The 15,258-nt window shown below is 44.4% G+C and overlaps 2 protein-coding genes across 2 annotated transcripts in view; both read right to left on the minus strand.

Moving 5' to 3' along the window:
* Positions 1–5: 5 nt before the first annotated feature.
* On the minus strand, positions 6–11,088 carry dgke (diacylglycerol kinase, epsilon). Its single transcript, XM_058075176.1, has 11 exons — positions 10,279–11,088; positions 8,832–8,991; positions 8,636–8,755; positions 8,407–8,550; positions 7,425–7,582; positions 6,927–6,975; positions 5,847–5,960; positions 5,703–5,774; positions 4,665–4,792; positions 3,427–3,538; positions 6–2,706 (listed from the first exon to the last, which is right to left on the minus strand). Exons 1-11 carry the CDS (start codon positions 10,716–10,718, stop codon positions 2,485–2,487), a joined length of 1,719 nt encoding a protein of 572 aa, XP_057931159.1. The 5' UTR covers positions 10,719–11,088; the 3' UTR covers positions 6–2,484.
* Positions 11,089–11,593: 505 nt separating this feature from the next.
* The window catches only part of LOC131142212 (docking protein 3-like), a 35,859-nt gene continuing 32,194 nt past the window's right edge, over positions 11,594–15,258 (minus strand). Inside the window, exons 5-10 of the mRNA XM_058091656.1 lie at positions 15,150–15,228; positions 14,532–14,668; positions 14,344–14,454; positions 14,031–14,091; positions 13,631–13,803; positions 11,594–13,419 (exon numbers count right to left, since the gene is read on the minus strand). Of these exons, the coding sequence (XP_057947639.1) occupies positions 12,487–13,419; positions 13,631–13,803; positions 14,031–14,091; positions 14,344–14,454; positions 14,532–14,668; positions 15,150–15,228 (1,494 nt within the window). The 3' untranslated portion in view covers positions 11,594–12,486. The remainder of the gene's footprint in view (positions 13,420–13,630; positions 13,804–14,030; positions 14,092–14,343; positions 14,455–14,531; positions 14,669–15,149; positions 15,229–15,258) is intronic.

Consider the following 15,258-nt stretch of genomic DNA (forward strand, 5'->3'; position numbering starts at 1 on the left):
AAGGACGCTCGGACATGACTTGTATGAAAATATTTATGGCAATATGTTAAAATCCATAAACCTCTCCTGTTTACATTCAGTTCAGTCAAACATCGAAAGTAGCAAATTCACAGGACGTTTCTTGAAATTCTTACTAGAAGCTGTCATTTAGCAACATTCCAGCACGATAATTAGATGTTCATTTAACTGTGACATCATGACTTTCTATCACAATTGGCAAATACTGCAGTTATCAGTGTCAGTACTCGGGGTTCACATGTGGTGGTCCTCGGCTTACAGAAGAGCTAAATGAACTCCTAAGTCACTCGGTGGACACACAACACGCCAAGAACATGAAAGTCAAAAAACACTACATCCAAGAGTGAAATGAAACGGTAATAAATAACAGTTTACTCGCTGTACTCACATTCATAGACTACTCGCTGTACTCACATTCATAGACTACTCGCTGTACTCACATTCATAGAGTACTCGCTGTACTCACATTCATAGAGTACTCGCTGTACTCACATTCATAGAGTACTCGCTGTACTCACATTCATCGAGTACTCGCTGTACTCACATTCATAGACTACTCGCTGTACTCACATTCATAGAGTACTCGCTGTACTCACATTCATAGAGTACTCGCTGTACTCACATTCATAGACTACTCGCTGTACTCACATTCATAGAGTACTCGCTGTACTCACATTCATAGACTACTCGCTGTACTCACATTCATAGAGTACTCGCTGTACTCACATTCATAGAGTACTCGCTGTACTCACATTCATAGACCAAGGCCTGGTATATATTTAGCATAACCATTGAACAAGTTTCAGTATTTTCCCAGGTGAACGCTTGTCTGTCATTTGAATGTATAAGTATGTGTTTTTGCGAAGTAACCATATAGTAAGCACATCTACTGGAATGGTGTACGATAGTCAGATTGTACACGAGGTGTCAGTAATGTTACTGTGACAATATCCACGGCAGGAAGTACTCGTCATAACGCGACTCCATGCTACGTCTGAGTCCATCGTTTTTAATTTCCGTCTTATTTGCACTGATTGCTTCCTATATTGGGTACTGGGTAATATTGGGTACTACAGGCACAACGGTGACCATGGGGGGGCTAGATGTATGCTAGCTGTATGCTAGCTGTATGTGCTCCTTTCTGATCTACGGAACGATGCAGTGGTCGGCTCAGGAACCAATGAACTGCAATACAACTGCAATACACAGGGGATTATTGCAATACACCGGGCCTGTCTTCCGGGTGGACGAGGTGCAGTCCCTCCTGGTTTTTTGTGAGTATTGGATGTTAAAAAGGGCGGCATGGTGGTAGAGTGGTTACCACGCAGACCTCACAGCTTGGAGACCAGGGTTCAATTCCACCCTCGGCCATCTCTGTGTGGAGTTTGCATGTTCTCCCCGTGCATGCGTGGGTTTTCTCCGGGTACTCCGGTTTCCTCCCACATTCCAAAAACATGCTAGGTTAATTGGCCACTCCAAATTGTCCATAGGTATGAATGTGAGTGTGAATGGTTGTTTGTCTATATGTGCCCTGGGATTGGCTGGCCACCAGTCCAGGGTGTACCCCGCATCTCGCCCGGAGACAGCTGGGATAGGCTCCAGCACCCTGCGACCCTCGTGAGGAAAAGCGGTATAAAATGAATGTATGTTAAAAATAAATACCCAAAGTACTTTAACCTAGAAAAGCTCCACTCGTGAGTAAGACAAACAGCAGTGATAAACGTAAAGTTATTCAGCGTTGAACTTTGTGATTCAGTGCGTCAAGAAGTTAACGGACGTCCAGTGATTGTTTTCAGCTTTAAAATACACATTGGTCATGTAAATATTGCAATGCTTGTATGCATGCGTGTTTTTAGTACTGCGATTGTGTGACGGGGGATGTGCAGCCACACCACAACATCACAGACCTTCGTGTCTGCAAAACAACACCGCCTGCTGGCTTGGGGGTGGGGACAGTGGGGGGTGGGGAGAGTGGGGGGTGGGGGTCTACGGAATATGTGCACACCTAAAATGGCAGTTTAATTGTATTAATAAACATAGTATTGTCAGCAATATTATGTACTATGGCACGTGGGCAAGTACAAGTATTCATCTCTGGGCTTGATAGTCTTGCTAGCAAAATCAATCATTTCTCCATGGATGATGTTGGGTTCAAAGTAGAGTGGAGACATAGCACATATGTGTAGTACATAGCAGTATAAGACAGGAATAAAGTTTTAGTACTACTACGTTTGATTACTTAGCAAGTGGCTTGTGGTTTAGCTTTAGACATTCATCCAGTAACAGCGATGTGTAACAAGTGTATGTTGATAAAGGCATAGCGCCGTGGTTGCCATAGCAACATACATGGGACCACACTGCCCCTCTACTGGGGGGTTGGCGCTTTAAAAAGGTTAACATTTCATTGAAAGAGCCCCCACAAGATAGGATTATTGTATAAAAATGGAAGTACGGTCACGTGATGATTCAAGCATGAGCGGACGCTACCAAAGGAGGTCTGGGTGAGTCGTGAGGGGTGGGGTTCTCCGCCTCGGAGGCGCTGGATTCGTCGTCGTCATCGTCCGTCTGCTCTGCGCTGTGGTACAACATGAGGGACTGGGTCTTGTGGGTAATGGTGATGGTGCACGGGCCCTGGGCCCACGGCTCCCCGTCCACTTGCATCGGCATGGTGGAGCTCTTGAGGACCATCTGATGACGCAAATATTGATGACAATAGAACAAATCAGGGGGTGTCACCAAAAACAATCAGGGGGTGTCACCAAATACATCAGGGGGTGTCGCCAAATACATCAGGGGGTGTCGCCAAATACATCAGGGGGTGTCACCAAATACATCAGGGGGTGTCACCAAATCTCGCAACAACATTTCTAGTTCAGGAAACAAATGTCTCGTAGGTACTAAGCCTGGATGATGATGATGATGATGATGATGATAAATAAATGAAAATGGACTCCATTTAGCGGGTCCTGAATGTGTCCCGCCTCCAAACAGGAAGGAAGAGAGTTCACTGGTTCCAGCACCTTGACGCTCCAGAGAGCAACGGCGTGAACGGAGTGAACCCTTTTGTCAGTCATACAGTCTCTTGTCTTGGTGGGTGGAGGCGGGGCCAGCAGCATACACACACAATGTAGAAGAGTAACGTAGTAGAATATTTTCTTTACATTTTGTCATGGGACTTTTAATGTTAAAAGTAATGTTAAAATCCCATCTTGTCCTTGTCGAGCCAATCTCGGAGCGCTACTAACTGCTAACTCATTAGCTGGCCAAACCCTGGCCTGCACTCTATGGAGGTGCTCGTGCAGCTTGGATTTGATTAGCAAGTAAACGCATGACGCAAGCTGTCCGTCACTTTTAACGTGCACCGCGCGGGAATATGCGAGTACAATATGATGTGTACTGTGGCCGTACCCGGACTGTGTGGGCCTGTCCCAGTCGGACTGGATTCGCCAGCTTGACCTGGATCTGAGCACAGTGGAAGGAACCGAACACACCCACCACCTCCAGCAGACCATCGTCCAACCTGCCGCAGAGACAAACATCACCGTTACCACGCTAGCTACTGCATGTGGGCTAAAGTAGAGGAGAGGTCATAGGTCAGAAGCGGATGAGGAATTATTGTGAATATTACGGCAGAAAAGGGTTTCAGGTGCTTTTACTCCTTCAGCTGTGCGTCTAACTCCTGGACACATTTGAAAACCCGCCAAATGTGTGCTGAAATATCACTTTTCTGCTGAACTTGATCACGTTGCTTCTTTGTCTCCGCCTACAGAGAACATACTAACTCCTTATTTCTAAAGTGACAAATACTTCAACTTGCTGATATAGTTCATCTTCAAACTGCTAAAATAATGCATAAGGCTAAAAATAAGCAATTAGCTAAAAATGTCATCCAATACTTCTCTACAAGAGAGGAGAAATATGATCTCAGGGAAGAAGTACATTTGAAACACTTCTATGCTAGGACTACGTTATGCTAGCCATAGCATTTCAGTATGTGGAATCAAACTATGGAATGGATTGAGTAAGGAAATCAAACAATGCACAAGGATGAGCCAATTCAAGAAACAATACAAGCAGTTGATGTTTGCTAAATCCAAGGATGAAGAGTCTTGAACCAGTCATGATGTGCTATATATATCACTATATTGACACGCACTATGGTACACATTATGTCATTGGATGCTCATATCACCCAGTACTTTGGTACGAGGTGCATTATTAAAAAAAAAAACTTAAACTGTATTATGGAAAGCAGGAAGTGAACAAATGTAAGAGTTAGTGATTGTAAAAGTACCAGATGGAGGGGTAGGATTTAATAAGCTTTGCTTCTTCCTACTCCTTTTGGACATGTGGAACTGGGAACTGATTATGGGATGCACTCAATTGGAATCTGATGCATGTTCAAATGAAATAAAACCATTAGCATTACCATGACCAAAACAACCCCCATTCTGCTTTGTATGAAAGCCTAGTCCTCCAGCTGCTGTGATGCAATTCCTTCCAGTATATTAGCGTAATGACATGTTTATGGATGGACAGTGAAGTACATCCAACCACTGGAATTGAGTTCAAGATGGATGGCAATCTCAAAGTAGCTTTGCTAATTGTGTCCCTGACAGCAGCTTCTGTGTTTACGCTTGTCTTACCGTGTGGGGGGGCAGGGTTCATCTCCCACTCCCTCCCAGAGTCTGCAGCCACCCCCCCAGTAGCCAATGTTGCAAACTATGATGCCCTCCAGGCTGGGCAGCGGCACCCTCTCACCGTCGAGTTCCAGCTGAGGGACAAACATACACACCACATAAGCATGTGTGTAAAAATAATTGGAATATTCCAGGCAAATAATATTTTAAAGGTACAGTATGAAGCGCTCACAAACTGCCAGTCATTCCTAAAATGATCCAAATTGTGTTTGCTGGGAGAACGGGGTGTCTGGTGTGGACTGTGGGGCTGATAAAAGGTAGTAGTCTGTCAGACATACTCAACACTCATTTAACCAAACAATTGGTGATAAACGAGGGTCATTTGATTAATGATGAGGCCACTAATTGTAAGCTTCAACCATCTATAAACCATCTATAAACATCTATAAACATCTATAAACCATCTATAAACCATCTATAAACCATCTATAAACATCTATAAACATCTATAAACCATCTATAAACCATCTATAAACCATCTATAAACCATCTATAAACCATCTATAAACCATCTATAAACATCTATAAACCATCTATAAACCATCTATAAACCATCTATAAACATCTATAAACCTCTATAAACCATCTATAAACATCTATAAACCATCTATAAACCATCTATAAACCATCTATAAACATCTATAAACATCTATAAACATCTATAAACATCTATAAACCATCTATAAACCATCTATAAACCATCTATAAACCATCTATAAACATCTATAAACCATCTATAAACCATCTATAAACCATCTATAAACCATCTATAAACCATCTATAAACCATCTATAAACCATCTATAAACCATCTATAAACCATCTATAAACCATCTATAAACATCTATAAACCATCTATAAACATCTATAAACATCTATCCATCACACGTAGACGTCTGTAGTCCACAGGTGCAGTAGGTGCAGTAGGTGCAGTAACCACGGTATTTCCTTGCATGACCAAAGCATATGACCAAAGCAGCAGTACCTCAATCCGCTTATCCAGGTCTTTGCATTCCTGCACTAAACAGTCCTTGGTGCCGTACAGGAAATACACCGCCTGGCGAGACATGAATGCAAGACATCTTTTCAAATTCTGACGTGTTTATGATTTGTGGGAGCTGGTCGTCACCTTGTTGATGATACGGCTGGAGAAGAAGGACGGCGTTTTCTCTCGATGTGTGTGGAAGTTGAGCGCCATCAGAGCGTCGGGCCCCACCGAGAAGTAATTGTTCATGGACAGAACCTGCAGAGGCCAGGCAGTCTACTCCATACACACTCCATAATATTTGTACCTTCATTCGTTCCTTCATTTTGGAGTACTTATACGCTTCAAACTAACAGGGGAGCTGGAGTCCATGTATTTACTTTCCCCCAACACAGGCCTCACAGCAAGGAGACTCCAGTTCAATTCCACCCTCGGCCATCTCTGTGTGGAGTTGGCATGTTCTCCCCGTGCATGCGTGGCTTTTCTCCGGGTACTCCGGTTTCCTCCCACATTCCAAAAACATGCTAGGTTAATTAGCCACTCCAAATTGTCCATAGGTATGAATGTGAGTGTGAATGGTTGTTTGTCTATATGTGCCCTGGGATTGGCTGGCCACCAGTCCAGGGTGGACCCCGCCTCTCACCCCACAGCTAGGATAGGCTCCAGCATCCCCTGTGACTCTTGTGAGCATAAGCGGCAGAAAATGAATGAATGAATGAATGAATGAATGAATGAATGAATGAATGAATGAATGAATGAATGAATGAATGAATGACCTCCTACTACTTCCACTGAAAAGTACTAAATGAGACTGAATGTTTACTAAGACCCTACGGTTTTGTGGCAAAGGGAGGACAAACGTTTTTATTGAAATGTTCATGCCCACCAATTGGTGCTAAACATTGCAGTCACAGCAAAGAAAAGCTATTTATGACCTTATTTATATGATTTGTACCATTGCTACAGACTTTGAGGCAAGAAGCAAGGTAATAATAAGTAATAAGTAATAATCTTGGGCTGGCCACTCAATCAATCACAATCACATAAACCAAATGTATATTTGTCCTGATGGGCAATTGACAATTCCTATGAACCTAAGATACACATACTAAGATGTACATCTTGTATAATGACAATAAAGGCCATTCCATTCCATTCCATGCAGAATCCACAAACAAAGCATCCCAAAGTTTACAATGAATTACAACAAGGCTCTAAACTCACCTTTGGTTTTCGAATAGTGAGGCCTTTGGAAGATACCTCCACTTTCCATCTGAAAATGGTTATAGTCAATAATCAGAGTTATGGATAAGCACAATGTTATAGCTTTAGCAGGTGGGGTCCAAATTTAGGGAAAAACTAAACAATGCAGATTTATTTTTTAGGCTAAATTCCCAAACATGTCGAAGTGGGCCCTAGCATCCTTTGGTTTTTCAGGGGGTTGGCAGGTTGGCAACAGCTTTCGCTGGTCCATACGATTCAATAATAATTGTCAACCTGCCCGACCACTGTATGGGGGGTGTTGGGAAGCTGGCTGCAAGGACAATACGACCGCAAGTTGACAGTTGCAATCACGTGAATCACAGGCCCAAGCATGGCACCACTTGGCTAGTCGGAGTCCGCCCTAAGACTAAACATCATCATCATCATCATCATCATCATCATCATCATGCAGTGCCAAGAAGCTACAGTATGTACTGGTGATGTCGTTAAATACTCCACCTGTCCATTTTGACCACCTCTGCATCCAGGATGTTGCGAAGAACCTGTTCCACCGGGATCTCTCCGGCATACCCCGACCCCCAGCCCAAAGTATTGGAGAGGTCGTTTCCTGTGCCAAGCGGGAGGATGGTCACCCTTGGCACGAACTGGTCTTGACCCTGACACAAGAGATGAAGCGACACGTGGGTGAAGACAAGAAAGATGAGTTATATGTGGGATTCCTGCCACTAGGCGGCGGTAACATTACACTGATGAGACATGGCATGTCCAACATAAAATCATGAAAAAGGTATCCTCCTATTCCATGTGGAAGTGGTACATTTTTGGCTTTTGGCCGTCTCTTGTGTTCCTGCAGTGATCTCGTAATCTACGCATTAACCAACAAAGAATATTAGGAGTGTAAAGGTGACATTTTTTTACTCGATTTTGGCCACTCCTGGAAAGCATCAGCACTCTTCCATGTTTTCACCATTTGAGGATAACAGCTCTCACTGTGCTTGGCTGGGGTCCCAATGGCTGGATGGAATCGCTTTTTCACACAGAGCCATGTTGGGTGTTTTCCCCCTTAATAATAAACAGTTTCATTTAAATACTACATGTTGTGTTCAGGTGTGTTGTCATTGGCTGATATTTTCATTTGCTTGATGATCTGAACCATTTAGGTGTGGGGAAACGTGCTCTCTATGCTGTTGTTGCAGCGTTCATGAGGCTCTGTGAAACCAAAAGTCCAGGAAAGAAGTTCCTGTAATGCTTAAAATACGTCAAAAATATGGCAAAATACTGTAAGTATTACACATTATCATGAATGTGCCTGTTACAAAATGGTCACAGTGTGTGTATAAAACAATAAAAGGTTGTTGAGTTTTTCTTCGAGGGCTTTGCAGGTGAACTATGTTGTTTTTCAATATTTAGAATGCACAGAAAAGGGAAAAACGAGTCTTCTTGTCTCAAATAAGGATTGTGTCGTTTGGTTTCATCTCACCTTGAGCTTCATATTGTCAATCGCATCCAGCACCCATCCCACAGTGCCGTCCCCCCCACACACCAGCACCCTCACACAACCAGGGGGCAACAGGGTGCATAGCTGGAGGGCCTTGGACGGTGCTAACTGCGAGAGGTCAAAAACCTGAGGGGAAGGAAAAGAAACCCGTGAACTTTAAGAACAACAACTCAATTAAAAAAATGGCGCTAACAAGAAGCTTCTGACTGACCTGCACGGGGTTGAGGAGGCTGCGAAACTCTCCCAGCAGAGCCTCCCCCATGTTGTTTCCACTGCGCGTGTTGGCCAAGACCAACACGGGAGTCCAGCCACAGCCACACGAGGATGCCAGCTACAAGCGTGTGACACAAATGGGACTTTGAAGCGTTGTGTGTACAAATGCAGCACGAGCGCAAACCACAAGCCACCTTTGTGTACTCGTCCGGGTGTCTGCGGGGGAGCTTGTTGACGAGGTGCAGGTAATGAGGAGGGATGATGAGGTTGTGAAATTCACCCAGGTCACACTGGCTCGCATCCACCAGGGTTTCCAAGCAGTCGTCATGCACTGTGGCCTGGCACCATACGCATCTGGATATGTTGAAGGAACACAGGCATTTGAAGTAGTGCAGAAAATAACTATTGATCCATATTTCATCATGGAAAGCAAAAGAAATACTATCAGTTGATCAATAAAGTCACAATAAAGATTGCTGGGTTTCACATGACGGCATGAAGCACCTTTTTAAGGCCATGCCACAGCATCTCAATAGGCCTCAGGTCAGGACTTGGACTAGGCCACTACAAAGTCTTCATTTAGTTTTTCCTCAGCCATTCAGAGGTGGACTTGCTGCTGTGTTTTGGATCATTGTCCTGCTGTAGAACCCAAGTTGGTTTCAGCTTCAGGTCACCAACAGATGGCTGGACGTTCTCCTTCAGGATTATTTTGGTAGACAGCAGAATTCTTGGTTCCATTTATCACAGCTCTGAAGCTCCAGGCTCCAGGCTCCAGGCTCTAGAGTCTAGAGTCTAGACCAGGGGTCAGCAACCCGCGGCTCCAGAGCCGCATGTGGCTCTCCAGCCTCTTTGTTGCGGCTCCCTTTGCAATGCTTGAATATTTTTTAGCACCCGTGTGGTGAAAATGCACGTCTTTGTTATAAGTTTACAAAAATCCAACTTTGTGTGAGACCATGAATGCATCCTGACTGAGTTCTGACTGGTGACTGAATGAGCAGACAGGATGCTATCCAGTTCTCTCTGACAGGTTAACATGAAGGGAAATGAGTAATACTTTGAGTTATTTGAGTTATTAATTATTAATTATTATTAATGAGTTATTTGACGATTCTAAAAAATAAATTAGAGCTCATTTAAAAACAAAAGTTTATCTCCAGTACTAGCAAGAGTACTCCAACTCGTCTTTTTTTTTCCCTCCAATGTTGTTTTAAACATACAACGTTTTGCGGCTCCAGGCTATTTTTCTTTAGTGGGCAAGTGGGTGAAATGGCTCTTTTCATAGTAATGGTTGCCGACCCCTGGTCTAGACTCTAGGCTCCAGCACCACCAATTGAGGATAAGCGGTAATGAAAATGAAATGAATGAATGTTGATTGTCTTTTTGTTTGCTGTCATCACAACACGCGTGTAGCATGCCTCAAGTCATTGGCACCAACACCATGATCATACAATGATGATGATGATGACGATGATGATGACGCGAGCAAAATAAAGAGCACTGGAGGGCAGATGTCGACTAATCTCTTCGATATACGTCAACTAATCTCCCGCGGTGGTGCATTTAATGAATGTGTAGTTATGCAACGTGAATAAAAAAGAGCACCCGATGAAAGAACCCGCCATAAAGCCCGCTATGCCCCACCTGTAGTCACAGAGCTTCGGCTGCGTCCCACACTGTTGTTTGCAGGCTGCACAGTAGCTGGCCAGGGGCACGTTGCCCTGAACCCACCGGTGCTCCGTTCCCTGGGCCATGATCTCCTTGCACGGAAGCTCCCGGTCGGCCCGGCGAAGGCACTGCTCGTCGGCGCACACGCCGCAGCAGTCGCAGAAGGCACCGCGGAGGATGTGCTGGGAGCACACGCAGCAGTAGGTGGGCTTGTTGAACAAGTCCGTGTAGTGCCAGCCGTGTCTGCTCTTGCGAAAGAACTCCTTCATGTGGCTTTTCCGCTTGGAGCGTTGGACGCTACACCACAGGGTGATGACCACCGGGACCATCACGGCCACAGAGGTCCAAAACAGAAGCGACCACTCCTCCCAGAAGCTGCGCTCATCTGGCAACCCGGCCTCCTCCGTGTATAACATGGCGGCTGTGGAGGAGCGGAGTACGGATGACTCACAGAAGAGGAGAGTTTAGCAAACAACGACTAGGCTGAGTCTTAAAAGCGGCATTCATGTTGATCAGCATCGGCAGGAGGAAGTTGGAGCGGACGAACGCTTCGGGCCAGCACTTCCACAATCACAGGAAGTACGTGTGACGTAGTGGTCACGAGGCGGGACAAACCCCAAACAGTGGCAGATTCTCGCGAGGGGAACAACTTTAAAGGCAGCAAATCCACTAATGGCCCCGTTCGCTTGAAAGGCTAGTAGCCTACCGATGAAGGCCGGACGTTCGACGCTCTTCCTCTTGCCTTCGCAGACCAGCCTTGTGAAATTAGATTAGCTAGCTTTCCTCACACTTCCGGGTTGTGTCACGTGGTCTCGTGTTTACCGTGACTGATTGGGGACGCCTTTCATTCCAAAATGAGAGCGAAAACAAAATGTGACGTCATAGAAGCAAAGTTATCCGTCTTTTAATTGGAAGTTTTACAGGAGAGGGAAGAGAGGATCCCCGTCGGCAAATTCGTCAGAGCTAAACCAGCTATATTAAAAATATGGAGTATTTCATCACAATAAAACAACATACACCAATACCAATCATATCATGTATATGGAGATCAAGTCTTATGTGGCACAGAATTCCCGGCAGTACGCCTGAGGGTCGGGACTGCTGGATGGGAAGGGAGACCGCCTGGGAAAACCACGTGCCGTAACCGTTATATACTCTATGCTCACAGCAGAGGGCGCTGTTTAAACACATATACAGTGGTGTCAGTATTTTTCCCCATTTCCTGATTTTTGTCACATGTCAAATGTTGCAGATCATAAAACAAAACAACTGAACGCAAAATTCAGTTTTTAAATGAAACTTTATTAAGGGACAAAAAAAAACCCTACATGGGCTTGTGTGAAAAGTGATAAGCAACAGCTGTGGGGGGAATTGTTTTGCAGAATTGCTGTAATTCAGGTCATGAAAAAATGGCCGAACAGTCTCCTTCAGGATTTTTGGCTGCCCCCTTAACTTATTCAATACCGCAGACATATTTAAACATCTAAACAAGTAGAAAGAGGTCACTGTTAGATCAGTTTTAAGCCATAAAAACGGCCACAAGGTGCATTTAACAGGAGCTCACCATGGCTAGTTTGCATGTAGGAACCCACAACAGCAAGGAGGAAGTGGAAAACCATGGAGGAATGTCGCGTGCAGAAGGCTATGGATCGTAGGGACTCTTCCGAATGCACACACACACATGCTCGTGCGCACACAGTTTAGCTCCAAAGGAGAACATCTTAAATAGTTCATGGTGTTCATTCTGAAAGTCAGCTGGGGTAGGCCGACTTTCAGCACCTACAACCAAATATGCTTCAAAATAAACCAAACAACATAGCATGATCATTTTGCATAAGTGTTGAAAATCAGCCAATGGTTCTTTGAAGTTTTCAGACTTAGCACTTTGTCCAACATGATCAGCTCCACTAATGATAAAATCAGCCAAGTTTGACGACTGGTTTACATGGAGTTCATTGTAGTGATGATGTTTCTAAGCGCACATGATTGACGGGGGCTCTAGAAACCAGCAAAAGTAGGTACTGGAAAATGGTTGAAGCTACCAGTTTAACAAACCACAGATTGAAAATGGATTGCATGCATACTGAACACACATTGGTTCTAACATTTGAACATGAAATCGCAGACCAAAACAGATACAGTATGAAAGTTGGCTGTGCCTGGAGGCTTGCTATACCAACTGATTTAAATGAGGCCTAGGTTTTCATAGATGACATCATCAAGAGCGTTTTCGGCTATTTTAGTGGTGGCCATGCTGCTGGCTAAGGATGATGCAGAGGAGGAAGGGGACGTGCTGGTGGTTGAAGAGGGACTAGACGATAGAGGTGTTTTATTTACTTGAGCGTAGAGGTGGGCGAATGGGTCCGGCTTGGTTACATCTTTACGAGCTATTTCATCTTCCTTGCTCACAGGTTCAGCATAAATTGGTTCATCCTGTGGGAGACGCATCATGTTACCTTGGCTCAAACTGACGTATGGGTCATTCTGGCCCGGGGTGACTTTATCATACACTTCGGAATAAACAGTGTCTGGGTCACTGATGACGAAACGGCGATGAGGGCTGAAAGAAGGTGGCTTTAAAGGTTGCGAACTCGGAGGACAAAGGGGAAGAACACTTGCCGGGTCGACATACAGAGGCGTGGTAGTTTTAGGTTTTGGTAAAGTTGGGATGCAGTCATTTGGGTCGGCATACTCCGCTTCTGATTGGCCACAAGGAAGACCTAGAGAGGATTTGTCCAGCTTTGGGACCACCGGAAGAGGCATGAGGGTGATAGGAGCTGGCTGTGACGATGGACTTTCCGAGGAATGAGCAGAGTCATCTTGACAACCCGCAGTGTCCTCTGAGACAACAGATAGATGTCCCTGTGTCCCCTTGCTTCCCAAAATGGAAGCCATACTGGCCACATCGGGTGTTTTGGGCAGAGGGGAGTCAGTCTGTGAGTTGGTTACCAAAACTGTCTCCTCTTTCTGGGGAGGGTTGCCTGATGTAACAGCCAAAGTCTTTTGCTTGATGGTGCTCTGAATCAGGTTGAATATTTTCTCAGCTTGATGCGTTTCAAAAGTAAATGTTCCGGGACCACTGTCGCAGCGTCTGCCCGCTTCTATTCTTAAGACCATCTGGTGAGAACAAAAACATGTTAATGCATAATTTCTACTTCTGCTTCACCTCCCCTTACTTATTCAAAATGGCTAATGAATTGTTCATTCTTTTTTGAATGAACATAAATTGGAATTCAATCCTTGTTTGATGTTGCGCATGAACTGTGGCAATTGCAACGTAGCAAAATCTTATGGGGACAAACTCATGACATATTTTAAAAGCACTTACTTTATCGTTACCGTATCGCCTCAGCAGTTCGTAGGGCCATTGTTGAACAATGTTGATATTCTGCGTATCTTTCAGGAGCAGGGTCTTTTGTCCAACCTGCAGCCAATACGAACCCTGCAGTCCACAACGGACCGCTGCATCCGTCTTTTGCACCACCACCCAGAAGTCCGAGGCTGGAAACAGGGAACAACATCTTTGTACAAATGTTTCATCATACAGAATTATGTTGTATCATTTTTATTAGGAGGCATGTAACACAAAGTGTGGATTTACAAAAGTTCCCGGTTTGCCCTCACCACATCATGTTTCATTTCATGTCTTACATGAATTGAACATTTCACAAAAGGAGAATTAGAGAATCAACTGTAAGCAAGAATATAAAAGAAAAAGAAATAGGTACCGTCACCCGCTGTTGCGTATATCTGGTTGTCCTCCATATGAAGTTGATTGGTCTCTGGGCTCTTGAGAAACACAACATTCAGAGAATTCAAAGTCTCCTAGCTGTGAGGCCTGCGTGCTAACCACTCCACCACCGTGCAGCCATGTATCAAGCACTTACAGGCATTGAAGTCAATGCCATTCAATCATTCAGCAGAGCATAAATTCCAGCTCATGACCCCTTCAGGATCGTAATATTGATTGTTGATAATATTTCAGATGGTTTTGTGGTAAAAGCACAGAGAGCAAACAAATGTTAGAATTTCTGGTCCTACCTGAAAGGAGTTAAGACAAAGTTTTTCCACCCACTCCACACAGTCGTCTTTGTGTGCGGCAAAGACCATGGTTCTTTCCTGTGTCTCCACACAAAAAGCTGACATGTTCTCCTACAGTCAGATAGCGAGTTTAATCAGCTGATGCTCGTGAGCAGCATTCAGTAAAGCTGGATGATATTGGAAGGTACCATGGGACAGGCCTCGGCATTCGGGGGAAGTCTCAGGACACTGATTAAGTCAGTGAGCCGGACCACTTTGACTTGTCTTTCCTGAGGCTGGTGGTGTCTTCGCAACCCTGTACCGTGTTCACCTCCTGTCGTACCACCTGCATGACAAATGATGGAGACAAAATGTTCAGAATTCCATACGATGGTGGACTGCACTCACATAGACACTGTGGCCTCAGGTCAAAAGCCCATCATCAACTTAGTTTCATATTCATCTCATATTGATACATATTTCTATATGTCCAAGGTATAACGGTTGGGTGTTAAGTTGCTGTGTGATGAGTTTAATGTTTGTTGGATTAAACCGTAAGTCAGACCGTTATATTGATATATATTTTGCTCATTTGGCAGACACAATCCTCATTCCACCCCGTTAGTAGATGCGCTTTGTACACACTTGTACAGTTTTTACTTGTTTTTTTTACACAGAAACCTTGAGTAGATCCGCCCCTAAGTGTGTTAATTATAGCAACTGATAGATAGAGTCTGAATTTTCACTCACATTATCGCAGCATTTGCAGTTAGTGTAATAACAACAGATATCATTGACATGTATGTCAGATGGGTGTGCACCCCTACCTCCTATATTCTGAATCTCCAGTCGACCCACCCCATTGCTGCTGGGTGCGACCAGTGACAACCACACTGGCTTCCATTTCTAAAGGAAAGCAGAAAAGACATTAGGAAC

The sequence above is a fragment of the Doryrhamphus excisus genome, chromosome 1 (assembly GCF_030265055.1).
Source record: "Doryrhamphus excisus isolate RoL2022-K1 chromosome 1, RoL_Dexc_1.0, whole genome shotgun sequence".
Lineage (NCBI taxonomy): Eukaryota > Metazoa > Chordata > Actinopteri > Syngnathiformes > Syngnathidae > Doryrhamphus > Doryrhamphus excisus.